Source organism: Scyliorhinus torazame, chromosome 8, assembly GCF_047496885.1.
Source record: "Scyliorhinus torazame isolate Kashiwa2021f chromosome 8, sScyTor2.1, whole genome shotgun sequence".
In the NCBI taxonomy this organism is placed as follows: domain Eukaryota; kingdom Metazoa; phylum Chordata; class Chondrichthyes; order Carcharhiniformes; family Scyliorhinidae; genus Scyliorhinus; species Scyliorhinus torazame.
Genome location: NC_092714.1, coordinates 65,628,454 through 65,655,612, shown reverse-complemented (window position 1 = coordinate 65,655,612; position 27,159 = coordinate 65,628,454). Strand labels below are relative to the sequence as shown.

Here is a 27,159-nt window from a genome sequence, read left to right as displayed (position 1 = left end):
AGCGAGACTTGTCCCCAGCAGCTCAGCAACAGAATGAGGCTGCGGGGAGAAGCTCGGGCTCTTATACTCCGCCTTCAGGGCGGAGCCAGAAGTCAGCAGATCCAACCAGGACCCGGGACCTGTCAGCCAATAGCCTCTCAGCTTCACAGGTACCACATTACCCCTAATACATACCACCACACACCTTTGCCCTCATACCCCCCCGCCCCCTGCAGGCCTGACTGGGCTATCCTCGGCTCCCGCACCATATTCCAGTCCCCCTACTACTAACTCATGAGTGCCTAAGCCCGGGATGGCACCCGGCACCCTCTTTGTAAACCCTACATCTCCGTTCCCCCCAATCCCCTCACATTCCACGTTACTACTCTGCAATTCTGACCAGGGGTCTCTCAAACCCCCCCCCCAGCTCCTTCTATCCACCATCATCAAAACCCCGGGCCCTGCCCACTGGGCCTGACCCGCAGAGTGCCTTTATTGCCGTTGAACCCCTCCCCTACTCCTTGAATCCTCCCATTCACTTTCTCTTGAAAACACCTCTCCCAGTATCGATCCCATCCCCCCACCTTTCATGCCTCCCAGTTCGACCAAGCTCCAATGACCATGGCCCCTCCCCCACCACACCCCGTTCACTATGCAACCTCCGCTTGCTAGTGTGGAAGCCCCTGCCCAGGCACCCCTCCTCCCACCCCTCCCCATGCCCAGTCCCTGAAAACAAAAGACAAACAAACAAAACCAGTGGGAAAAAAATACGCTCCAAAAAACCGCCATCACCTCAAAGTTTATTAACCTCCTATCCACTGTATCCCATTCCACAGGTTGGGCTACCCTTCCCTACCAACCAGCCAAAAATCCCAAACTTCCAACCATTCCCATCACTCATACAAATCCAATGAACATCCTTAAACAAGACAAGAAATGAAACTATATACAACATTTTACCCCCCTTCCCTCAGTCCAAAGCCAAACCGCAGTCCCAACTCTCATTTAAACCCCAGTCCTTCAGCCTTCACGAACGCCTCCACCGCCTCCACTATCTCAAAGTAGAAGTCCTTCGAGTTGTAGGTCACCCTCAGCTTCGCCGGGTAGACTTCGCCAAACCTCATACTGTTGCTATAGAACGCCGCCTTCACCCGACCAAAGGCCACCCGCCTCCTTGCCAGCTCCACGGTTAAGTTCTGGTATGTACAAATACCAACTCCTTCCCACTGCACCTCAAGCTTTTGTTTTGCCCAACTCAGGACCTTCCCCTTAACGTGGTATTTAGGAAAACAAATTATGAGATGAAAATGAAAATCGCTTATTGTCACAAGTAGGCTTCAATGAAGTTACTGTGAAAAGCCCCTAGTCGCCACATTCCGGCGCCTGTTCGGTGAGGCTTTAAAAGCCAGTGATTTAGCCCAGTGAGCCAGTGACTGCCCTTGGCGGCTCATTTGTCTTCGGCTTGGGCCTGTGTGACCGATGAGCCCGGTCCAATTCATACCAGGAGCCCCCCCCCCCCCGCCCCCCCTCGCTCAGCAGCTCCGCCAGCTTCTTCACAAAGTACTCAGTTGGCCTCGGGCCATCCACCCCCTCGGGCAAGCCTACAATTCTCAAATTCTGCCACCTCCACCTATTCTCCAGGTCCTCTACCTTGGCTCTAAGTCCTTTACTGGCCTCCAGCACCCTCCGCAGCTCGTCACCCATCGAGGTGAACTGGACACTGCGTTGCGACAGAGCTTCCTCCACCACCTTCAGTTTCTCTCCTTGCTCCTGTACTTCGGCTGATGTCTTCAACACAGCCGCCTTCACCAGGGCCATCGCCTCCTTCACCAGCTCCTTCATCGCAGCCATCATCTCCTTCCGCATCACCTCCATATGTTTGGTAAACTGCTTTTCAAACACCCTAGCCATCACCTCGGTCAAAGTCTCTACTGTTGAGGGCGCGGCCCTACCCAACAACCCAACCTCCGCCATCTTTCCTACTGCTGGGCTGACCTGTTCACTCGACGGTGAACCTTCGCTCACCCCCTTCTTCCCGACGGCTTTTTTCTGGTTCTTTGACAATCCCCACCTTCCTTATGTCTTCCTGCACCAGCTTATCCAAAAACTGTCCCTGGGACCGGGCATTTAACTCCAAAAAAACGAGCCTCGAGCAGGAGCCAACCAACGTGCAACTTCCATCTACATGTCAGCACTTGAAGTCATCACATGAGATAAATGAGCTAAATGACCCCACAAACAACACATCAGATTCACATTCTGCAGTCTGGGCACATCTAATCAGGAATGCTGCTGAACAATTAACTAATTAAGAGGAGAAGAAGACTCCATGAACATCTTCACCCTCAATGATGGGCGGACCCTGCCAGTGAATGCAGAGGACAAGGTTGAAGCGTTTGAAACCATCTTCAACCAGAGGTCCCGTGGATGATCCATTTCAGTCGACTGCCATCACAGGAGCTAGTTTTCAGCTGACTTAGGCAGCACATGAGGTGAAGTCCTCACACCTTTCGCAGAGAATTTATACCACAGAAAGATGTCATTAGGTCTACCTGATCCATCTTACTTCATCTAACGCAATCAACATTCCTTTCTCATGTACTTATTTAGCTTCTCCTGAAATGCATCTTTACAACTCTCTTCAACCATTCCATATGATAGCAAGTTCCACATTCTCACCACTCTCTGATGAAAGACATTTCTTTTGAATTCCTTATTTAGCTTATATTGGCTAACCTATACTTGTGGGCCCTAGAATTGGAGACCCCACACGTAGTGGTTTACTTTCCATCTATTTCATTCTTGATTAAAAACAAGTTGATACCACAATGTTTGGCAATAATGCACAGCAGAATACCATGACGATTAATGCTAACCAACGCAAGAATCTTAAAGTCGAGTGATCTCTTAATTTGGACACCCCAGAATGTAATCCACCCCCATCCCAACAGTAGTAATGCATAAAGGATATCCGTTTGAACAGAACAATGTCCCGGAAAAGTAGATAATTTTTCATATTTGCACGCACTGACATCCTAATGGGTTGGAATTTCATTTAAACTCATGGGCAGGGTGTTCCTGCCTGGGCAAGCTTTGGAAAATGTCTCAGTTCTCTGTACTGGTAAACAGTGTGGTTTTAATTTGTGAGACTCTAGGATTATCCCTGTGCATAATCGGAGGCTTGGTTCGGTGCCTAATCTCTCTGGATTTTAGTCAGGTGTATCGCAAGAGCAAGTTATGCACCAAATCAGAATCGCAACCTGCGTGAAATTCTTGGTAATTTGGTTTGACATCTCTGAACTATGGTGAAGTAGTTGCCTGTGTATCAGACTTTAAAATAGTGCCATAGGATCTTTCACATCCACCTGGTTTAACATTTCATCTGAAAGACAGTGCAGCAGTCCCTCTGTAGTTCATTGAATTGCCAGCATAGATCATGCGCTTGGTTCTCCGAGATAGGACTGGTACGTCTTACTCAAGAGGTCAGACCAAGTCAAACCTAAATCTTTTGGAGGGTGAGAGGAGATTTGTAGTGTTGGACACACTGAGGGTGCATGCCCTAAATACCTTGAACTGTCACGCAAGAGGGCAAAATCTGTGTTTTATCCAGCCAGCATTTCAAGACACGCTCTGTTGTGTGTTAACCCATTCTGCTGTACAGTCAGCAAAGACGGAAAGTTCTTACCAGCCAAAGCCATTGACAAACGGAATTCATCATTCAAAATCTGCAAAATCTCTTTGACTCCCTCTTCTCCCTGAAGATAAAATAATATTCTGTATTTATGTTTTCAAATCGATTTGTCAAAATTTTGTAACTCCAAATGTTAAACCCACCAGTCTGCAAAAACGCAATTTTGAGTATACTATATAAGGTTTTAAAAATAGAAACTATGCTATATTCCTGTCTCAATTATTTAAATACATCCAGGTATTACACAGTACAATATCACTGAGTCTGCTATGTCATTCCCACTCCTTATGACACTAGTGTTAGTCAAGATAAGTAAAAAAAAATGTTCAGTAGCAATGTAAGAATTCAAAAGATTGTGATATTGCAGAATACACGCAACCTGTTGAAATCCTGCAGCATATCACAGGATTGACATAATATTCATAAACCTCCTCTCTCTATCTGTTCCGCTTTAAGCTATTAGTCAACCCTTCAATTTGTCATTGTTTAGGTTGGTACATTTATTTAACGCAGGTGTGAAAAAAGTTATTTTCCAATCATATAAAAAGAACTGCTGTCTGATATTTGACTCCATTAGAGAAACATCTTGCCTTGGCAGTCATTCTTACATTGTAATTCTGTAGCAAACTTGTCTTGTCTCAGACAGGGCATTGCATGGCTCAGAATGTCCATAAACTCCTTTTCAATCTGTCTGGACTTTGTGGTCCTTTCCAGAAAAATATCCTTGCCAACATAGATTTAGATTTAAATTTATAATCTTTACTGCCACAAGTAGGCTGGGGTCCACTCAGCTGGAGCTCGTAAGGTCGGGCATAAAAGCTGGCCCGATTACTGTCGTGGGCAGACTTTATGTTCTGTTAAATAAATCCCTTTTGCCATCCCTACCGCTGGAATCCTGGTCATTAAACAATCATAAATCTTCACTCCTGCTGAAAGTAAGGCATTCCTGCTTGCCAATGTTTAGCAAACAACTCTGCAACGGTTTTTGTTTATTTGGAGTCAATGGAATCACTGAACTGGAATCTTCAAGCGTCCAGAGTACTTTTTCCTCTGTTACAGTATAATACAAGATGGCGTTGCCCACATGATCACAGAAAGTGAATGTGTTGTGACATTAATTTTGGTAAATGAGATTTTATGGCTTGTGAGAAGCATTTAAGAGGCCTTTAAGCAATGCCAAGTTGTGGAGGGATGGAGTCACAGGAAAGAATGCATTGAGAATTTGGAAGAGGTAGTTGGCACGGAGGTTTGAGGAGCAAGGAGTAATTGAGAGGGCGAAGGAAGTAATGAAGCAACAAGTTTTTAGGGTAGTGAAATAGTAAGGGGATGGAGTGGGTAGAGTGGCACACTTAGAATCTGAATTTGTGAATTGGGGAATGGGCAATAACCAGTATTTTGGGGAGGTGAATGAGGGCAGCGACATGCTGAATGGGTAAAGAGCTAGGTGGTGGTGAATATTTGGGGGTTGTTGGGGATATGGAAGAATAGATAGTTGCGTAATTGTAGGCACTGGGGGTGTTTGGGATTGGAGAGGATACGAGATTAAGAATCGTTGGAAGCAAAGTAAAGAAATGAAAGGCTACCAGAGACTTCCAAACCTTTTTAGCGACAGTGCAATGGATACATGAAGAAGTTGAAGGTCGGCACTGATAATAAATAAAAGTATCAATTAATTACCTTGTAAACAAGACCCCAAACCACAGGCCGGCCAATAAAAACACACTTGGCACCAAGAGCTAAAGCCTTGAGCACATCACTTCCTGTACGGATTCCACCATCCAAATAAACCTCAATTCTTCCTTGTACCGTGTCCACAATTTCTGATAGGGCATCTATCTGCAAACATTCAAATAAGTATTACTCACTGTCTTTCAGTTCATCATTCAGTTTGGAACTAAGAGAAATGACAATATTTCCTAACTTAGTGAAATTTGCTGATAATTAACTAAGATGGGTGGCACGATTTAACGGGAAAAGTTCGAAGTGCCGTGTCGGGCTCAACTTCCCAGGTGCTTCCCGACAGCCGCGCCGGCGAGACCATGACCTGTATTTAACATCACTTAGTGCCAGAATGAACCCCCACAAGCTTCACAGTGGAAATGGCCGATTCGCCTGGACAGCGCCCGGCAACTCCCGCTAACAAGGGGCAACTGCTGTTAACCGCTCCCTCCGAGCACACTCCAATCAGCATACAGCCATGCCTGCACATAGGCCGGCTCCATGCTTCGGGGATGCCAATCTGGCCAGGCAGCTGAACACCACGGAGGCACGACAGGACACCCTGTTCCCCTGAGGGGGTCTGAGGACCAGCCACAGGGCCGACAATGCCAACTGGGACGCAGTGGCAGCGGCCGTCAGTTTGGGCAGATTGACCAGGAGGACCTCTGTCCAATGCAAAAACAAGGACTATGATCCCTACCAGGCTGCAAGGGTAAGCTGACACCGGGCCCCTGGCATCTGTCCCAGCTGCCATCACCCTGGCCGTGTTCTCTCTGCCCCCCCACCCCCCCCTGCAAGTCGGCGGCTGGCATCTCACACACTCACCGCCACCCCCAGCATATTACCACGCTTGTGCCTCAGCACATCCTGGCACCCACTAGCACAACATCTCCATGCCCAGGAGCAGTGCCCACACCTGCCACCTGATGCATCAAGCGTGCAGCTCACAATGGACTCTCGTTATCCCCGCAGGGGAAGTCAGCCCACGATAGGTGGCAAAGGGCCCAGACGGGTGGGGTGGTTCCGGACAGAGTCCTCACTCCCTATGAGGAATGGGCCCTGTAGATCATGGGGTTTGCCGTGGAGAGAGCAGTCACCAACAGTGAGGTTGCCCTGCGCCGCAGAGGTGAAGATCCATTGCATCTTCACCAAATGATCTGTCTCAAGTGAGTTGTTCATGTCAGATGAAATGATCCTCCCCTTTCACTGATCACATATCCATTCTCTCGCAGGATTACCATCTGATGTCGCCAGGCCATCTGTGGTCACCCCCACACACTGCCACCCAAGTGAACTCCTCGGAGGAGAGCTCTGAGGATACCACCATTGAGGCGTCTCAACTATCACCCCCACCTTCCACCAGCTCAGAAACACACATCTCGGTGGGCGACATTAGTGGATATACTTCTGGGGCACAATCTAGTGAGCACCACACAGATGCTTATGCACATCAAGTGGAGACAGGTACATCCAAGGGCGTTAGCAGTTGGAGGTCTGCTGGATCCCAGGACTCAGCTGAGTCCCAGTCAGATGCCGAGCCTCTGGGCAAAGTTATCCCGGAGCTGATGCAGACGCTCAGGCACGGCTGTGAGATTCAGGAGGGTTGTCAGCGACATCGGATTGGAGATGATGCCGACTATATATGGCACCGAGGTCAACACTGCTAGGGTGGTGACCATAGTGGAAAGCCTGCAGCACGAGGTCAGCATCTTGAGTGGTGGTGTCCAAGGCGTGGCTTAGTCAGTGATGACCATAGCTGAGGGCCTCAACAACATGTCCCAGTCGTTGGAGGATATGTCCCAGATGCAGGTGGACATCGCCGAGGCACTCCAGAGCATGTCCCAGGCGCAGGAGGACATTGCGGGGCCACTCCAGAATGTGGCACAGTCACTGAGGAGCATCGCCGAGCGTGTCAACGCCATGGTCCAAACAACGGGGAGGGGCCATGGCCGGCAGTGCCAGATGACCAGAGGCCTCTGAAGCTCACTCCAGCTGCCTCTTTGTCCTATGAAGTCCACCAGGTCCCTAACGAGAGAGCACTGGAGCTCGACCAGGTGTCTTTTACCAGGGAGACAACGGCGGCCTCTACCTCACCCGAATTCCCTCTCTTGACATCGCCAAGGCATGGAAGCTTAAGAAAATTAGGGATCTGTGAGTGGGCACTGGGGGATTGGGGGGGGGGGCGACACCATCTGTAGCTATGGAGAATGAGGGTTTTTGAATGTTCGTAATTGAAACATGTTACACCTGATATACACAAAGCATTATTCCTCACAGTGGGCAGGCCTGCACCCCACCCCCTGTTGCCCTCTGCTCCCTTCACCCCTTCCCTCGAGGGCACAGTAGTCCTAGATCAGAAGGCCCCAATGAAGACCATGTGCAGGTGATGGGGTGTGAGCGCATTGCCAGCAGAAAGACAGGAGTCAGACTATGGAAACGACTAAGGAATACCAGAGCTTTCCTCGCAGCAAGTTTCATCACTCTCCTGCTTTGTATAATGCCCTGCTGTTGGTGCTGACACAGGCCCATCGCCCTGGAGTGATGTTACACAGGCCCTGTAAGGGTGGAACAGAGTAGGCGGGGAGGAGGGGGAGGATATGTGGGAGATTCTGGGAACGGAGGGGGAGGAAGGGTGGGAGTGTGATAGATGGGGATGGTGATCAGGGAAGTTGGGAGAGGGGGGGGGGAAGGAGTGGTTGGGGGAAAGGTGGAATCGGGAGAACTGGAGAAATTGAGGGGAAGGGGAGTTTGGGGGGGATTAAGGGGGTGAACTGATGGACAAAGCCTCGACCCATGAGAAGCGTGTCAGAATGTGGGCCTTCCTGGCCCTCGAGGCATGCCGGATATTTACTGCCTAACCTCCTTCCTCCGACTGCTCCCACGGGTCCTCCTCGGGCTTGTCCTTCAGCCCCTCCTGATCCCCCTCAGATAAGGCCGCACGTCCCTCTCCTCCTCCTCCAGCACATCGCCCCGCTGCTGTGCCAGGTTGTGAAGGGCACAGCAGACCACCACAGAGTGGGAAACCCTCTGGTGGGTGTACTGCAGTGCACCAAAAGAGCGTTTTGAGCAGTCCGATGCACCGCTCAATGACAGCATGGGTTGCAACATGAGCCTCGTTACATTGGGTCTTCTCCTCAGTCTCTGGCTTCCATACTGGCGTCATCAGCCAGGACCTTAGCGGGTGCCCCTTATTCCCCAAGAGCCAACCCGTCATCCTGGAGTGGTCCTTGAAGACACCGGGGATCTCCGAGTGTCCCAGAATATAGTTGTCATACACATTCCCTGGGAAGCGTACATACACATACATGCCCAGAGGCGGTGGTTACACACGAGTTGAACAATCAGGGAGTAGAACCCCTTCCAGTTAATGAAGGGAACTCCCTGATCTTGGTGCGCACAAGGCAACATGCATGCCATCTATTACTCCCTGGACCTTGGGTATCTCAGCGATGGCGGAGAATGTGCATTTTGATCCAGCTCAAAGTTGGTATAGTCAGCTGCCAGGGCATACAGGGCATCTGTGACCTCACGGATACACTTGTGGGATGTGGCTTGTGAAATGACGCGCAAGTCCCCGCTCGAGCCCTGGAATGATCCGGTGGCTTAAAAGGTCAGGGCTGCAGTAACCTTCATGGCCACCGGAAGCATCTGTCCTCCTCCTCCAAACGGTGCCAAGTCCGCAAGGACATGGCAAAGGTGCTGCACCATCTCCTTGTTGAGACAGAGCCTCACGTGGCACATGCTGTCATTCATCTCCTCGACCAACGACACCTGCACAACTTGGGCCACTGCCAGTGACCCCTCTGGGTCCCTCCTCGGCTTGATGGGTGGCCAGGTCTTTAAGGCAGACTGCGGCCTGCACATGGGGTGCCGCTTCGAGACTGCTTTGATGCTGCTGCCACCTTCTCTGGTATTTGGCCGCCTGGGCTGCTACCAGCATCGCGAGGGTTGCCATTGCGGGGTCAACAACACCATCCATATTGTTATATCTGTAAAGAATTGGAGAAGGTGAGAGACCAGCAATCAGTTAGGCCTTCCATCCTGGCACACTCAAATCCCCAAGCCTCACCCATTCTTACATGTCCTGCCTTCTCTCAGAGTGCCATCCATGGAGCCAGTTGTGCCAGGGGACCCTGCCATGCACACTCACCCCCTGTCACATCAGGAGCCTCTAGACCCTAGACCCTGCTGGGAATACTTGGGGACCATGCTCGGGTACACCAGACCGATCCACACACTCATCCTCTGGTTGCGGGGATATCCCCAGTGCTGAAGCCCAGATCTTGGATGTATGATTGTTGGCTGCCGCCTCTGTGGTGTTGATACCCCCAGGGTTCAGGCAAAGTGTTCAGGCCTCACAATTTGACTGGAATACTGGCAATAAAACTCGTCTGAGACATAACTCGTATACCCATGAGAATACACTTGAGAATATTTTGTTTATTAAACGATCAACGGTATCAATCTACAAAAAGAGGAAAAACGAGGAACCAACTACTTAGCAGTCCATATAGCACACCAGCCATCAATCAACAAGGGAAAGGTACCATGCCAAACACAAAAGTACCTGTTCACTACAGAATATTGATACAAACACAAAGCGACAACAGTTTACTTGTACAAAGAAAACTAAACACACAGTATCACCCCATGCAGGTCCACAACAAAACGGAGGATCCTTGCTGAAAGGGGCGGCAGTAAACAAACACACATCCTCCAGGCATTAAACAGTCAACAATATAATAAAGTCACCAGCAATCCGCAAAAGCACCTTCATCAGGTTTCTCATTCGGATCAATCTATCTCTCTCTGCCCCTCCCACAGCTCCCAGCAGTAGACTCTCAAAAGCGGAAAATTACACCGGAAAGTCACACCGACGCAGGGCATGCCAGAAGAGAGAAAGAGCACCCCTTCCCCTTTTCCAGCACTGACAGCAGGTCATCGTACATGCTTTCCTCGCTCCAGGCCAAAAAAGAGGTGGTAGCAAAAACCCACACGGCCTCCAGGTATTAAACATGAGAAAGGCAACAGTACAACATAGTCACCAGCAATCTGCAAAAGCATTTCTTCAATATCTTCGGCAAGTTGCTCATTCGGATCAATCCGTCTCTCTCTCTCACTTTGGCAGCTTCAAGCAATAAACTCCTCAGCAAGGGAAAATCTCCCCGACTCAAATCACATCAGAAGAGAGAAAGAGCTCCCCCTTCCCCAGCGCTGCCAGCAGGTTATCTTACATCCTCCCTTTCCTTACTCCAGGCCACAAAAGCAGAGGGGCAGCAGCAAACAAACACAAAGTCTCCAGACAGCTGCAGCTGCATTCGGATCAATCCACCTCTCTCTCCCCCTCCTGCATCTCCCAGCAGTAGACTCTCAACAGTGGAAAGTCACACCAGTGGAGAGGAAAAGCACCCCTTCACCATCTCCAGCGTTGGTAGCAGTCATCTTACATCTACCCTTTCCTTACTCCAGGTCTCAGAGCAAAAGAGGTAGCAGCTACCAGCAGGAGTAATCAGCAAATACAACCCGCAGCACTACTTGAGAATATTTTGTTTGTTAAATAGTCAACAATACCTTTATGCAAAAAGATGAAAACAAACTACTCAACAGTCCCTATATTAAACTAACCATTAACCAACAAGAAAAGGCACCATGCCATACGGGAATGCCATGGGTTACGGGATAGGGCGGAGGTGTGGGCTTAAGTCGGGTGCTCTTTCCAAGGGCCGGTGCAGACTCAATGGGCCGAATGGCCTCCTTCTGCCTTGTAAATTCTATGATTCATACACACAAAAGCACATTTTTGCTACAGAATATTGGTACAAACACAAAACTACAACAGTTCATTTATACAAAGAAAACAAATAAACAGTTAACTGTACAATTAAGTCAACAGCAATTTGCAAAAGCATTTCTTCAACACATTCATCAAGTTGCTCATTCAGATCAATCCGCCTCTCCCTCTCCCTGCTGCAGCTTCTAGCAGTAGATACCTCAGCAAGATAAAAATCACACTGACACAAAGCACACCAGAAGAGAGAAAGATTGCCCCTTCCCCATCTCCAGCGCTGGCAGCAGGTGGGCTTACAACCTTCCTTTCCTTACTCCAGGCCACAAAAGCAAAAGGGTGGCAGCAAACAAACACACGACCTTCAGGCATTTGCAACCAGCAGCAGGAGCAACATGCAGCACCACTTCAGAATATTTTGTTTTGTTTCATTTCAGCACTACGTGAGAGCTGTGAAATGCTCACGTAACTAACAATGCCAGTTCCTTATTGCAATAGCCTTCAGCTGTGCAGTCAGAGGCTGCCCACAGTCAAAGGGAGTTAAAGTGACCTTCAGCATATAACTACGAGCATCGCTCTGTCCTGGCAGTGTTTGGTGGGATAGGCAGACGGCAGCTGTAGTTGCCCCTGTTATGGGTGTATGCAATTTGGGAGATGGCCTGTAGGACCCACAGGCACTGAGCCCCTTACCCATCCACCTCAGCCCACGGGCGACCCCCAAACGATGGTAACCAAGCCCACCAACCAGGCTCCCCCCAACTTCCTTCCAGTTGATGAGATGGAGATTGGTCTTAATTGGTGTCAATTGGTGACTCAACGCATCTAGACGCGATCTGGAACCCATCAACGGAAGTGGGCCTTTTACATCACAAACTGATTGGCGCCTGGCATGGATCCCGATTTCGGCCTTTCCTGCGATTTGACCGGCACGCGTGGATCCGTTAAATCATGCCCGTGGTGAAACTTCAGTTATATTGAATGATTCCGCTACCTCTTTCAGCAAACACTAATCACAACCAAACAGAATAGAATTGTGATTTTCTTAAAAAGAAAAGGATTGTGAATCTTCATTATTTGGACTGTGAGGACTTAATGAATAAATCCCACCGAACAGCCAATATTATCTTAAGGACTCTCTGCTTCACTGTGCAGTATTTGAGGAAATGCACATTCTAATTTTTATTCTTCATTCATGGGATGTGGGAGTCGCTGGCAAGATCAGAATGTATTGTCCTTCTTTAATTGCACTGGAGAAGGGGGTAAGTGAGTTGCCTTCTTGATACATTCACAATGCTATCAGACAGGGAGTTCCAGAATTTTGACCCAATGACTGTGAAGGACAAGGGATATACTTCCAAGTCAGGATGGTGTGTGATTTGGAGGGAACTTTCAGATGGTGGTGTTTCCATGGTCTGTTACTTTTGTTCCTCGGGATGATATAGGTTGCATATTTGAAAGACACCATTGAAGAAGTCTTACATCTAGGACACACTGAACACAGTGTGCGCAGTGGTAGAGGGAGTGAATGTTTAAGGTGGTCGATGGGATACCAATCAAGTGGACTTTGTGCTGCATTGTTCTGAGCTTCTTCCCTATTGCAGCTGCATTCATGTAGAAAAATGGAGAGTATTCAATCACATTCCTTACTTGTGCCTTGTTCCCATTATTTGGGAAGTCAGGAGGTGAGTTAGTTACCGCAGAATAACCAGCCTCTGACTTGTTCCTGCTGCCACAGTATTTATGTAGCTGGCCTGATTACGTTTCTGGTCAAGAGCGGCACGATGGCGCAGTGATTAGCACTGTTGCCTCACGGTGCCGAGGGCCTGGGTTCGATCCCGGCGCCGGGTCACTGTCCGTGTGGACTTTGCACATTCTCCCCGTGTCTGTGGTCTCACCCCCACAAAACCCAAAGATGTGCAGGGTAGATGGATTGGCCATGCTAAATAGCCCTTTAATTGGAAAAAATAATTGGGGATCTATATTTATAAATAATTTTTTTTTTTTTAAGTATCTGGTCAGTGGTAACCCCCAGGATATTGATGGTGGGCATTCAGCAATAATTTGGTTGGCAAATGCCAGGGAGGAATGGTTAAAATCTTTTGTTCAAAATAGTCATTTCTTGGCAATTAATAATAATAATCTTTATTGTCACAAGGAGGCTTACCTTAACACTGCAATTAAGTTACTGTGAAAATCCCCCAGGGAGAATTCAGAATGTCCAAATCACCAAACAGCACGTCTTTCGGGACTTGTGGAAGGAAACCGGAGCACCCGGAGGAAACCCACGCAGACACAGGGAGAACGTGCAGACTCCGCACAGACAGTGACCCAGCCCGGGAATCGAACCTGGGACCCTGGAGCTGTGAGGCAACAGTGCTACCCACTGCGCTACTACGCTGCCCATGTGACGCAGATGTTATTTGCCACTTATCAGCCCACATTGGAATGTTGTCCAAGTATTTTTGCATGTGGGCATGGACTATTTTTAGTATTTGGGAGTTGTGAATGGCACTGACCACTTGACAGTCATCAGTTAAAGTCCCATTTCTGACTCGATGGTGGAGGGAAGGTCATTGATGAAACAGATGAAAATACTTGGGTGTAGAACATCAACCAGAGGAATTGCTGCAGCCATACACTGGGGTTGAGGTAGTTGAACACCAACAACCACAACCATCTTATTTAATATAGACTGATACTTCAGTTTAGTGGAGAGGAAGTGTTGGAGATGTCTTTACTTGTATTCTTTGGATAGAATGTGAAACTGAAACATTGAATTTTTCCAGCCGACCAGATCTTCAGGTCCTGCTGACAGCAACTTCCTGAGAAACCCTGTTGAATGTGGTGGGACCTGAAGATCCTGCTGCCGGCCAATGGTGGGCCACTTCCACCACTGCAAAACGCTCTCCGGGGGAGTGGCGGGGAATGGAATGGAAAAATCCTACCCACTGTCTACTTGTACAATTGGACACAATGTGGCACAGTTTGAAGAAGGGTAGTGAGTTCTTTAGGTATCCTGGCCAACATTTCTGTTTCACCCAATACCAGATTGACTAGTCATTCATTGCATTTGCTGCCTGTGTGCAAATTGGCTGCCGTGCTTGCCGATGTAATCACGGTGAAGATTCATACAAATGAACAGTTCGTCATGGATTAAAGAAGGAAAGTAAAGAAGGAAAGAAGGACGGAGTGGTTTTGAGAGAGATAAATAGACTGACCGTAGCAGGGCCTCCATCAAGTTGCCTGCCTCCATGGTTTGACACAATGATACCTTGGACACCATGCTCCACTGCCAGCTCTGCATCTTCTTTGGTTAGAATACCCTTAATAATTATAGGCAGGCGTGTTAATGACTGAAGCCAATAGATATCTTTCCAGCAGATGGATGGATCCAAAGAATTGGCTGGCACTCCGTACACCTCTGCTTCAGTATGATCCTGTTGCATAGAAGAATTGTTACATTGTGACAATGAAGTATCAGCACAGTGGAAAGAGACTTTCATTATGTGGAAAACTCAGTTGAGGGTTGTAGGAGCTGTGTAATTCATCCAGACATTTTAAATCCCTTTGGCTCAATTCTACTTCAGTGGTAACTGATAAGTTGGGAGTGTATCGATGGTTTCTAAACCCGATCTGCAGGTAGTTTCTCAATATCAATTATGTGGCATAAAAAGAAAACAGTCAAATAGGCAAATATTTGAACTGAAGATTATAAGCAATGACTAGAATTTATTCTAATGATAGACCTTAAATTGGAATAGATCATTGATCATAGAATTTACAGTGCAGAAGGAGGCCATTAGGCCCATCGAGTCTGCACCAGCCCTTGGAAAGAGCACCCTAGCCAAGCCCACACCTCCATCTATCCCTGTAACCCAGTAACCTCACCCAACCTTTTGGACACTAAGGGCAATTTAGCATGGCCAATCCACCTAACCTGCACATCTTTGGACTGTGGGAGGAAACCCATGCAGACACGGGGGAGAACGTGCAGACTTCACACAGACAGTGACCTAGGAATTGAACTTGGGACCCTGGATGTGAAGCAATTGTGCTAACCACTTTGCTAAGAATAACTGCTTACTGACCTCCATGACTTAGTATGCAAATGTGCACTGTAGTAATGTTTTTCAGGTACTAAACAACAGTTGGCGAATGCTTTAAGTTCACCAAGTACACTGTGCCTATAATTATGTGAAACATATGTAGTAAGCTGATTCATATGAGCTCCCTAAACAAATACAGGGTTGCCTAACCAATATGGTGCACTGTGCACGCCTGGTGCAGACTGATGGTGTGCACCCTGTACTTCTCAATATCTATTTCTCATCAAAAAAAAAACTACTGTACAATCAAATTTTAGCCCTTGATTTTCAAGTATCTCAAGCGAAGAAGGAGATGGTGTAAAAAGAAGAGCGGAGGAAGAAAGGATGAAGATAGTTCTTCGCTTTTTCTTGCCAGTTTTATTCATCATGTTAACCTCTCCTCTCCTGAAGTTGTTCGCTCTTTTGCCAAACTATGGTTCACATGGATCATGCTATGCCTAAATGCAGGTGCTAACAGTGAGTCTTAGCCGTCTCAACCATCAGGGGCAGCACGGTAGCATTGTGGATAGCACAAATGCTTCACAGCTCCAGGGTCCCAGGTTTGATTCCGGCTTGGGTCACTGTGCGGAGTCTGCACATCCTCCCCGTGTGTGCGTGGGTTTCCTCCGGGTGCTCCGGTTTCCTCCCACAGTCCAAAGATGTGCGGGTTAGGTGGATTGGCCATGCTAAATTGCCCATAGTGTCCAAAATTGCCCTTAGTGTTGGGTGGGGTTACTGGGTTATGGGGATAGGGTGGAGGTGTTGACCTTGGGTAGGGTGCTCTTTCCAAGAGCCGGTGCAGACTCGATGGGCCGAATGGCCTCCTTCTGCACTGCAAATTCTATGATTCTATGGTCCCTGATCTTGTCTTCACCAACATTTAACCATGGAATTCAGCAGACTTTGCCCAATAGCAATCACGAGTGGGGAGGTTGTTTCTCTTTCCCCTCTGCACCCAGTAGCGCTGAAGCTAATTGGCAGGGCTCTGCTGCCACCCTGGCCGAGATCAGTTAATTTCCTGGTGTATCTTTAGAAGGGCAAATAGCCATACCTCAAAAAGGCCATCAAGGTTTTTTGCTTTGAGATGAGGTGGTAGCTTAAAGTTGTTCCTGATATCATTTCTCCGCTTGCCGGTATAAGGAACATCCACAGTTAGGACGATGGCTTTGAATCCATGTGCTTCCACACGGTGTACTAACTGCTCTGAGAATTTACGGTTCCGATAGACATAAAGCTGAAACCATCGAAATCCATTTGGTGCTGCAGCTGAAATCTCTTCCAAAGAACAGGTGGCGTATGTGCTTGCAATGTAACATGTATTCATGGATTCAGCAGCTATAAAACAACACACACATACTGATCAAAATCCATGTTGTTTGTTCAACTCGCTGATGCTAAGATTTCCATGTTCTTTGATATGAAAGGATTATATTAGAGTCTTGTCGTTCAAATTCTAGATTCAATTTCAGCCCAAGAGAAGGTGACATTTTTCTCTTTCTTGAATTAATAAAGCATTTACCATTGGACATTAGTCATTTTGTTCCAATAGTTATGTTTGCATCAAAGATTAGGCTTAAATGTGCTGAATATTTACATGATTCTGCTGTATGCCATTATTATAGTACAAACATTTCTAGACATGATGACATTAGTTAGACCATGGCATCATTAGCTGGACACTCGTACTGATTAACTCTCACCGAAACAGGTAGAAAGTTATTTTAACAGCCCTACCACCATTACAATCTATGATTATCGTATATTTCCTTCATTTGAACCAGTGCTCACACTCGCTGCTACTTAGACCGGAAAATAGTGGCACTGGAGATCTTCATAGTGAGAAATTGACATAATTTCCTGCCCTGGGAATAGAAAGCCAGAAACTATGGAATATTTTGATCTTTGGTTACTTATTTGTTTATTGGTGCTTGCAAGTGGTGTAAAGAGACTGGTGTGCAAAACTCACATCAATTGCATTTTGTCATGTGGCTATGTTAACATGCCTTTGTTTGTATTACTGCAATAATGTGAATACAATTATCGTTTGAAGAGAGAATTTAGTATGAAGTACCACGAGCTGTACTCATCTCCCCATCATGCCATGCCATGCAATGGAAGGCAGTAGGTGCGATTCCTATGGGAAAACTGATCTCCATGCCCTGGATGGTTGCCCTCGTGTCTGTTACGGAGACATCTCTTAGCATTCGAGGACGCAGACGGATCCTGTAAATTTAGCAGAAATTTGAAATTAGGTTGAATTCTTTAACCTATGCAATTCAATGTCATATCACCTCTCCCTTCATAAGCTGAACATTTTAGCCTCTACTACCTGGGTATAAAGTATCGCCCAGGAAAAGTGAGAGGAGGAACAAACACTCATAACAGAGCTGACACAATTTCTGTTCCATTTAAAACCAGGCGGGCTTCATTACAGGTCACTGCCGGGTTTCCCACTCAGCCTTCTGCCCCAGGAAGTACTTCACACTAAGGCAGTAGAGGTGAAAATCCACCCTAAACATACTTGTTATAATTACATGACTGAAGAACCAACCCAAAGAAGAAGAAGAAAAAGAACAACAGCAATCAATTTTTAATTATTTCGCACCTTTAATGTAATGAAATGCCACAAGGGCTTCACATGGGCATTATGAAGCAAGGTTAGATACAGAGTCACAGACGGTGGTATTAGGGCAGATGGCCGAAGACATAGATTTTAAGGAACATAAGGAAAAAAACACTAGACAAGCAGAGAAGTTTAGGTAGGAAGTCCCAGAGCTTAGGGACTCACCCACCAATGGTGGAGGGATTCAAATCAGGGGCTGTTCGAGAGATCAGAATTTGTTAAGTGCAGCCATTTTAGAGGATTCTAAGGACGGATGTGATTACAGATGTAGGGAGGAGTGAGATCAAGGAGAGACAAGGTTTAAAATCGAGGCGTTGTTTGACTAGGGCTTGATGTGGATCAGGGAGCACAGGGTAATGGGTGAATGCTGCGAGGAAGGATGCCGGCAGCAGAGGTCTGGTTGAACTCAAAACTTATGGAGGATAGAATATAGGATCCTGGCCAATTGTACATTGTAATTTTCAAAGGCAAGTGCTGAAGGTTTTGGCAGCATTTAAGCTTGTGGTGAACGTATTGTATTAACCATTCACCATGTATGTCACTGTATCACGCTGTTGCCCATGTGGGCTCCACCTATGGACCATTGTATGACGTTACATGGAATGTATCATGTTGGTGCCCTTGTGGGCTCTGCCCCTGGCTCTGCCCCTTGAGGGGAGGTATAAAGAGCAGCAGCCCTGTAGGCGGCTCTCACTCGCAGAGCAGTCGCAGGCAGGCACTGTTCTAGTTGATTAAAGCCACAGTTTACATCTACTCTCTGTTTCGTGTGAATTGATGGTCGCATCAAAGCTGAGATAGGCGTGGATGTTATGGAGCTGGAAATAAATGGTCTTAGGAATGGCTTAAATAGTGTCAGCGCCATGTTGTGTGTGTGCGCATTTGCACTTGAATTATATGTAAACATATTTGTTCTTGGAAGGAATGAAACATTAAAGGAAAGAAACATACTGACTGGTCAATGGTGTCTTAGTTACTGTCTGCAAGCAATAATCTAACTGAGTAGCAATTGTGGTAGACTGAAGTTGATTTATAAAGAAATAAATTACATGAAAGTAGTACTTCGTAGACTCTTCTGACACACGGTGGCACTGTTGCTTCACAGCTCCAGGGACCAGGGTTCGATTCCCGGTTTGGGTCACTGTCTGTGCAGAGTCTGCACGTTAACCCAGTGTCTGCGTGGCTTTCCTCCAGGCACTCCGACTTCCTCCCACAAGTCCCGAAAAAAGTGATGTCAGAACTTAGAACATACAGCGCAGAAGGCAGCCATTCGACCCATCGAGTCAGCACCGACCCACTTTAAGCCCTCATTTCCACCCCATCCCCGTAACCCAATAACCTCTTCGAACCTTTTTGGAAACGAAGGGCAATTTAGCATGTCCAATCCACATAACCTGCACGTCATTGGACTATGGGAGGAAACCGGTGCACCAGGAGAAAACCACGCAGACATGGGGAAAACGTGCAGACTCCCCACAGACAGTGACCCAGTGGGGAATCGAACCTGGGACCCTCGCGCCGTGAAGCCACAGTCCTAACCCCTGTGCTACTGTCCTGCCCAATTTTTTCGACAGGCAGAGGGGTTGGTAAGTCAGGTAAATTGGACATTCTGAATTCTCCCTCAGTGTACTGGGTGATTTTCACAGTAATTTCATTGTGATGAAAGCCTACTTGTGACACTAATAAAGATTATCATGAGAATGTAATTCCCACACTACTTAGATTGACTACATTTGACAGTGAAAAAATGAAGACTAAAAGTAATAGTCTTTTGTTTCATGGGCTGATGGAATTTAACCCTGAAAAGTGTGAGGTGATACACTTTGGAAGGAGTTTCATAGAATTTACCGTGCAGAAGGAGGCCATTTGGCCCATCGAGTAATTTAACAAGGAAGTATGCTATGAAAGGTCTGACACTGGGAAGTTCCAAAGAACAAAGGGGCCTTGGTGTGTTTCTCCATAGATCTCTGAAGGCAGAAGGGCAGGTTAATAGAGTGGTGAAAAAAACATATCGGACACTCGCATTTATCAATTGGGGCATAGATTACAAAAGCAGAGAGGTCATGATGGAACTGTACAGAACTTTGGTGAGGCCACAGCTGGAGTACTGTGTGCAATTCTGGTCGCCACATTATAGGAAGGATGTAATTGCACTGGAGGGGGTGCAGAGAAGATTCCCCAGAATGTTGCCTGGGATGGAACACTTAAGTTATAAAGAGAGGTTGGATAGGCTTGGGTTGTTTTCTCTGGAGCAGAGAAGAATGATTGAGGTGTACAAGATTATGAGGGGCATGGACAGGGTGGATAGGGAGCAGCAGTTCCCCTTAGTTGAATGGCCAGTTACGAGGGGACACAAGTTCAAAATGAGGGGTGGGGGGTTTAGGGGAAATTTGAGGAAAATCTTTTTTACCCAGAGAGTGATGACAGTCTGGAATGCACGGCCTGGGAGGATGGAGAGGCGGGATGCCTCACATCCTTTAAAAAGTACCTGGATGAGTACTTGACACACCATAACATCTAAGGCTATGGGCTAAGTGCTGGCAAGTGGGATTGCTGGGTGTTTTTCATGCATCGATGCAGACTCAATGGGCCGAAGGATCTCTTCTGCACTGTTGTATTGTGTAATTCCGTGCGATTGGAATAGATGAGGTTAAAGCGTTAATCGAGGTTTCAGAATTCTGTGTAATCTGTGACAAATTGGTGTCATGCAACTCTGATGGCAGATCAGAGGCCCAGGTCAGCATGTGAACAAAGAAGCGCAGCATTTTTTGCATGACCATCTGTAATCAATTTTCCCGGGGACTGACCACCTTCATCTTTCGAAATGCTGGGGGCCTTTGGCCTTGATAATGCTCTGAATGAAACTCTCACCAGCTCTGAGTTGGTCACAATTGGGTATAAGCAAAGGGGTTTGCGGAAACCCCCGCAGACATGCCCCCTTAATGTGGGGAGGCAGGCAGGAAGGAGACTCATCCTCTCTCCCAGCATGGCTTCTCCTACAAGACCGAGTTCCATCTGAACTGGCTTCTATCCAAATCCCACACAAAGAAGAGTGCCACCCTGGAGCCCTGTCCAACTCTCACAATTTCAGGTCCTAGATTTCAAACTCCATTAGAAGTGTAGCATGCCCTGCCTGCACGGTGTCCTGAAATTAAATGTTCTTTTGCGAATTAAGATTCAGAAAAGTCCATTCATTAATTTCATGCTTAAGAGGCTGGAAATGCTCAATTTCACTGTATTAGTAGAACTCACAAACTATTTGGAATTTTCTTCCCTATCATATTGCAACTTTATGTTATTGTGCAATTCAGCAGATTCAGGTTTCATGAGGAATTGGTGGAGCACCAACCTTTTATAAGCCATCAGATTGTCATCTCTAGTACAGCACTCGTCTGCCCCAGCAGCGTAGTAATCCCAGGTGGTTTTGGGTAAATGTTCTTTAGCATACGCCTCAAAGTCAGACAGACATACCAAAGACATCTCTGGGTCACACAGAGAGGATCTGAAACAATAATAATTGCAGGGAAGGTTCAACAGGGATTTCAATCTGTAACGTTTATTGCAACAAAAAAAATACTATAAATGGTGCAAAATAGTGACCTGTGTCTTCCACAGAACAAGGAAACATTTATGTGCAACTCACAAGTAACAAGAGTCCTGACTGGGTTATCAAGATGTTGCTTTTAAAGTCAGGAATCATGAACCAACCATTCCAATTATTTGATCTGTTTATACCAGGGGGAAAGATATTTGCAGCAATTAAAAAGTTAACCCTTTTTAGAATGCTGCAAATCATATTGTCTTAAAAGCTGTTTTGATATCCGATAAAAATCGTTGACCTCTTGATGGTTATGTTTCTTTTGGCATAAATACTTTGCCAGCACCTCCCAACCCTGCAACCTCTAACACTGAGGCGGTCAGGAACTGTAATATTATGGAAAGTCCCTCTCCAAGTCACACACCATTCTGATATAGACATATAACACCATTCTTTCATTGTTGCTATGTCAAAATTCTGCACTTTCCTGTGCAATACTGTGACCAGAGATCTGACGTAGTCCTGGAGGATCATCAACTAGGGATAGCAAGGGCAACTAGAAATAGGCAATAAATCTGGGGCGCAATTCTCCCATCGGGAGACTAAGTCCCGGCGGCGGAGTGACAACCGGAGTGTTTCACTCCGGCGTCGGACGCCGCTCCCAGCCCCCTATTCTCCCGTCCCCGGGGGGCTAGGAGCGGTGCCGCGTCATTTACGCACGCCGGGCCTTGCCGCCGTGTAAAAGACGCGGCCGGCGCCGTGTAAATGACGTCATCCGCGCATGCGCAGGTTGACCGGTGCTAACCCGCGCATGCGTGGTTGCCGTCCTCCCCGCGGTCGCCCCGCAAGAAGATGTCGGATGGATCTTGCGGGGCGGCGGAGGAAAGGAGGTCCTCGTTCAGAGAGGCCGGCCCGCCGATCGGTGGGCACCAATCGCGGGCCAGACCCCTTTTGAGTCCCCCCCCGGTGGAGGAACCCTCTCCCCCCCCCACAGGCTGCCCCCCCCAGCGTTCCCGCGCTGTTCCCGCTGGCAGCGACCAGGTGTGTTGGCGCTGGTGGGAACCTGTCGTGTTGGGCAGGCCGTTCTGTCCATCCGAGCCGGAGAATCGGCGCTCGCCCGTTACAAATGGCGAGCGGCAATTCTCCGAGCGGCCAGCCGTGATTCTCGCCGCGCAGGTTTGGGGGGGGGGGGGGGGGGGGGAGAGAGAATCGCGTGAGGATGCCGGGGCGGCATGGCGGGACTCGCGCGGCGCCCCGGCGATTCTCCCACCCGGTGTGGTGGAGGGAGAATTCCGCCCCTGGTCATTTCAGCATCACTACGTCCTGCAACAAAGAATAATAGTTTAAAGTCCAGTCAATTTCATGCATTGAGGAACTGTCCACAGCTTTATGAATGATAAAAAAAATACTTGTGTTAGTGTTAGTACCTTGGACGAGAAAGTAAAATTACAATTGAATCTAATGGAAATTGGCATGTGTCTCACTGATACAATTTGATAGATAAATAACTGCCTCGATTTTGTGGTCAGCGGTGGCGGAACAGCACTTGTCATTCATCTCGATGACAACTGAACTCATCTCGGTTTCCCAATCAGTTAGAGTGGGTGGGCTTGATGAAGATCTGCGTCAGTCTCTTTCAACTGCACTATTTAAAGCAGTCATTTTCAAACCCAGGATCGCGACCCTGGGTGTCAGGAAGGTTGTGGTGCTATGCGTCACGGCATTCCTGATCACAGGAAGAAGTGCTCAACGGCTCGTCCGGCTTTTAGAAATGCCGGCCGGGACTAGCTTTCAGAATGTTGGCCGTTCTGTGTATGTGTACCCCTTCGGCAATGCGCAGGCCCGGAGCCCAGCAGAGCAGAACGCATTCTCCTGATGTCAGCGCACTGACCCAGGAGCAGGTTGTTTTTTTTTTAAATCGCCGGAGTCTTCCTGCCTGGAGTGTCGGCAGAGAGCAGGTCACGTGCCCCGTACACTGACGTCATGAGTTCTGGACGCACAAGAGTGATTCCTCCATTTTGCAGCTGCCAGCAGTGCTGGTGTGAACTCCTGGGCCTCTGGTGAACAACCCATGAAGAAGCTGAAAACAGGAACAAAGCAGCAGAAAGATGATTACTTGAGGTGGGGCACTGCAAATCAGGATGCAAAGCCCATGTGTGTTATATGCAGGGAGGCAATGGCAAATGAAAGTTTAAAACCCCCAGAAATTCAAAGGCATTTCAAGACTAAGCATGGAAAGTTCGAGGACAAACCTCTTGATTTTTTTCCAACGTATGCAGTGAGATCTTAAATCATCAGCTGAAGTCATTATCAGAAATGCAACATTAAAAAACAAAGCAAGCGAGATTGTGAGGACAAAGCAGGCTCACCTGTCAAACTAAAGGTCAGTGAAAATGGTGGGTCGTGAAGTTCAGGCGTCATGGGTAATGAAGGTCGGACACCAGGGGTCGCAAAAGTCGGCCGGCATGGGTTTCAAAGGTCGGCCGGCGTGGGTCCCGAAGGATGGCCGGTTGGTAAAAATGGGTCCTGGGCAAAAAAGGTTGAAAGACACTGATTTAAAGGGACCCTACTTGAAGACTGATAGAAGTGTGTTGACGAAGCTCAAGCCTGCATAATAAGGGATCAACATGGTGGCTGCACGGTGTTCCAATTCTGCATCTTTGGAGATGTTGGTCCAGGCTGAAAGGGAGATTCTACTCTCCACTAATTTGAGGAAGAAGGCAGCAATTGTAAACAGGTTTACATGTCTGGAAGTAGCAGGGAAAGTCAGCAGCAGAGGTATGGCATCATGCTCCTGGAAGAGGTTTAATGATCTACGCATAGCAGGGAAGAGTAGCGGCATGGTACACTCAATACAAACACCTCACTCTGCCTTGCCTAAGCCTTCTGTACATCAATCCTCACATCAGCACACTTTCCAGATGCATCCATCCCTCTTTGTACAGCCACCTCCTCACATCCCCATCTAACCATCTACCAGTGGCATTCGCTCTCATCTTATTTCAATGCCACATTGCAGGAGGTGAGAGCACAGATCACAAGAGGGAGGCAGAGAAACAGAAGTGGTCCTCCAGCCATCTCCATACTGACAGCTGCAGTGATGGAGATAAACTGAGTATCAGTTTGCCTGGTCATTGGAGATCGAGATTAGTACCTGTGACAGAATGAAATATCACACAACCACATGGCGTACAATAATCACTCAGGCTGACTTGATATCAACAGGCAATGTCAAATGGTAATGTGAGTAGTGATGGTCTAGAATCTTCCCACGTTTCCAGTTCCAATTCATGTCTTTAAACTTGCACAGGCCTTCAAGCATCTCTCATGACATGGTGAGGAAGGAGGACAAATGAATAGCCACCTGCATGAAATATCAGACACTCCAATTAACTGAGTGCCTCCTGGACCTCACACTCAGAGAGGTTCCTGTCATTCAATGCCTTGCTGAAGTGCTGACTGGCGGGAAATGCAGTGGGACCAAAGAAGAAAAGGTGGCAACTCAAACTGCTTCCACTTCTGACCCGTTCCCCCTGCTCCAGATTCTCATTCACGATCTGACAGGCTGCCTTTTGTCCCAGTCTCCCATGCAGGTAGGCCAGGGTTTGTAGGGCCCTTACATGCTCCAAAACACAGGAGGATGTCAGCCAAGAGAACCGGAGCAGTCAAAGCCGGGACACAGGTGGTCTGCCTCCACCTTTACTAGCGCCACAGCGCTAGTGCCTTGTAGGAGTAGTAAAATAAAGGAGGGAAAAGGACTTGTCTTTTCTCAATGGTACACATGGGTGTTCAGCATAGCGTTACATTGTCATTCCTCCAGAAGGCGCCAGAATTAATGGGGGTCGGTTCGCTCAGTTGGCTGGACCGCTAGTTCATGATGCAGAGTGATGTCAACAGTGTGGGCTCGATTCCTGTACCGGCTGAGGTAATTCATGAAGGCCCCACCTTCTCAACCTTGCCCCTCGCCCGAGGTGTAGTGACCCTCAGGTTAAATCACCTCTCAAAGGGGAGAGCAGGTTGTGGTCATCTGAAACTGGGGCGACACTTTTATTGTCACATTTATTTTTCAACTTAATGAATCTCAAAATGTACTTACGACTTCATTGTCCCGCCTTGCCCATTTTTACCTGCCCCTTCTGCCTTGTGAAGAATTAGAAGAGTTATAGGCACTATCTGTGTTGTGGTTGTGGGGGTGGGGGTCGGCGGGGGTGGGGAGGGGTACAGCAAATTATTCCTCCTCCTTTTGGATGCCCTGCTTTCATTCTCAGGTGGATGTAAATGATTTTGAAGAAAAGTTAGATAATTACCCCTTATGGCCTGACAAATATTTATCCTTCAATCAACATCAGGACAAAATACAGCTGGTCATTGCTGTAGTTTATGGGATCTTGCTGTGCACAAAGTGGCTGCCAGATTTCCGATACTAAATCAGTGACTACAATTTTAAAATATTTCATTGGTTGTAAACTTCTTTGGGAATTCCTAAAGTCATGAAAGACTCTCCATAAATACAAATATTTTACTTTGCTCCTTTCCTCCATTAGACTTCAGTCTTTTGATACTGTTGTGCGCGGTGGAGCAGACCACGATCATCCTAGAAACACTGGCTGGAGCACACTGCAAGGGCTCCCCCACTTCTCTCCAGGCATCCCAATGGCTTGCTCAGTTACAGCTCTGGTGCTCGTGTGGATTCTGTTGTACCTTTCCTTCAGTGTTCGGGTTCCTCAGAGGTATCGTCAGCCACGCTCTCAGAGGGTAATGCTTGGTCACCGAGAAGCCAGCTACGGATTCTGTTTCGAGCTGTTATTATCTGTGGGAGATTTGACTGGTGCAGGATGAAACCAGCATAGCAGCTCCCTGGGAATCTTTGCACAGATGCACATTGATCTTCTGTTGCTTGTAGACCATTGAGCTTCGATACAGTGGAATCTCTTTCAATTGAAGAAGAATGGCGGTGCCTTGATTGCTGCATCTGTGCAGTCGATAACTCTCGGGGCTCGTGGGAAGCCGGCTAGAGCCGCAAATCCAAGCACCTGCTCATTCGTGCTGGTGTCATGAGTATTGAAGTATTGGCCCTGACAAACATAGGATCCGTCACCGGGAATCCAGCCAGTAAATTGCTGAGATTCCACAAATACCACCAGCAGATCCGTGCAAGAAGGCAGAAGCAAAGAAATTAAGGAGTATGTTGACCTTGTCTTCCACTGGAAATCCATGTCCACCTTGTCCACTTGGAAAGAGGCCTACTTACAGGAGGCTGCAAACATCAGCGACTACCTGATGGGAAGTTCTGAGCTTCCCCAAGACATGGGTGCTCAATCATTTCCAGGAAACTGATCCCCTGTCTGGAAAGCCTATGTTGGGATACTGCCCCTTGTGAGCGAGAGCTCCATCCTCATTCCATCTGTCCTCTGGAACTGGCAAGTGGTTAAGGAGGAGAAGGCCGCTTCTACTCCTCCTCCAGCTGCTGGTGGTGATGCTCGCGTTGCTCCATCTGCTCCTTATTGAAGGCAAAGGTAGAGCTGCAGACATGGCTCCCATGCTGATCTGAAGGTGGACAGCCGCAGATCAAAAACAATAAACTCAAAGGTAGCAGAAATTATCAAAGTATGGAGAATCACTTCCAAAGTAATGAAAGCACACTTTCCCAACAAGTCCTGTGAGAAAAATACTTTCACCGTGGCAAGGCAGCAGGTGTCAGACCTCAGTATATAAAGCATTTCTTTCCAGTTCTGTCAAAGC

At 47.6% G+C, this 27,159-nt stretch overlaps 1 protein-coding gene across 9 annotated transcripts in view; it reads right to left on the bottom strand.

Moving 5' to 3' along the window:
• Positions 1-27,159, bottom strand: part of hao2 (hydroxyacid oxidase 2 (long chain)) — a 136,636-nt gene that overhangs the window by 16,692 nt on the left and 92,785 nt on the right. For 7 of the 9 annotated variants that reach the window (XM_072513753.1, XM_072513754.1, XM_072513749.1 and 4 more), the window contains exons 2-7: positions 21,229-21,381; positions 17,331-17,482; positions 16,311-16,594; positions 14,393-14,611; positions 5,348-5,506; positions 3,665-3,734 (exon numbers count right to left, since the gene is read on the bottom strand). In XM_072513753.1, coding sequence (XP_072369854.1) covers positions 3,665-3,734; positions 5,348-5,506; positions 14,393-14,611; positions 16,311-16,594; positions 17,331-17,482; positions 21,229-21,359 — 1,015 coding nt within the window. In that variant the 5' untranslated portion in view covers positions 21,360-21,381. The remainder of the gene's footprint in view (positions 1-3,664; positions 3,735-5,347; positions 5,507-14,392; positions 14,612-16,310; positions 16,595-17,330; positions 17,483-21,228; positions 21,382-27,159) is intronic. The other 2 variants (XR_011948661.1, XM_072513756.1) reach the window with 2 other exon arrangements.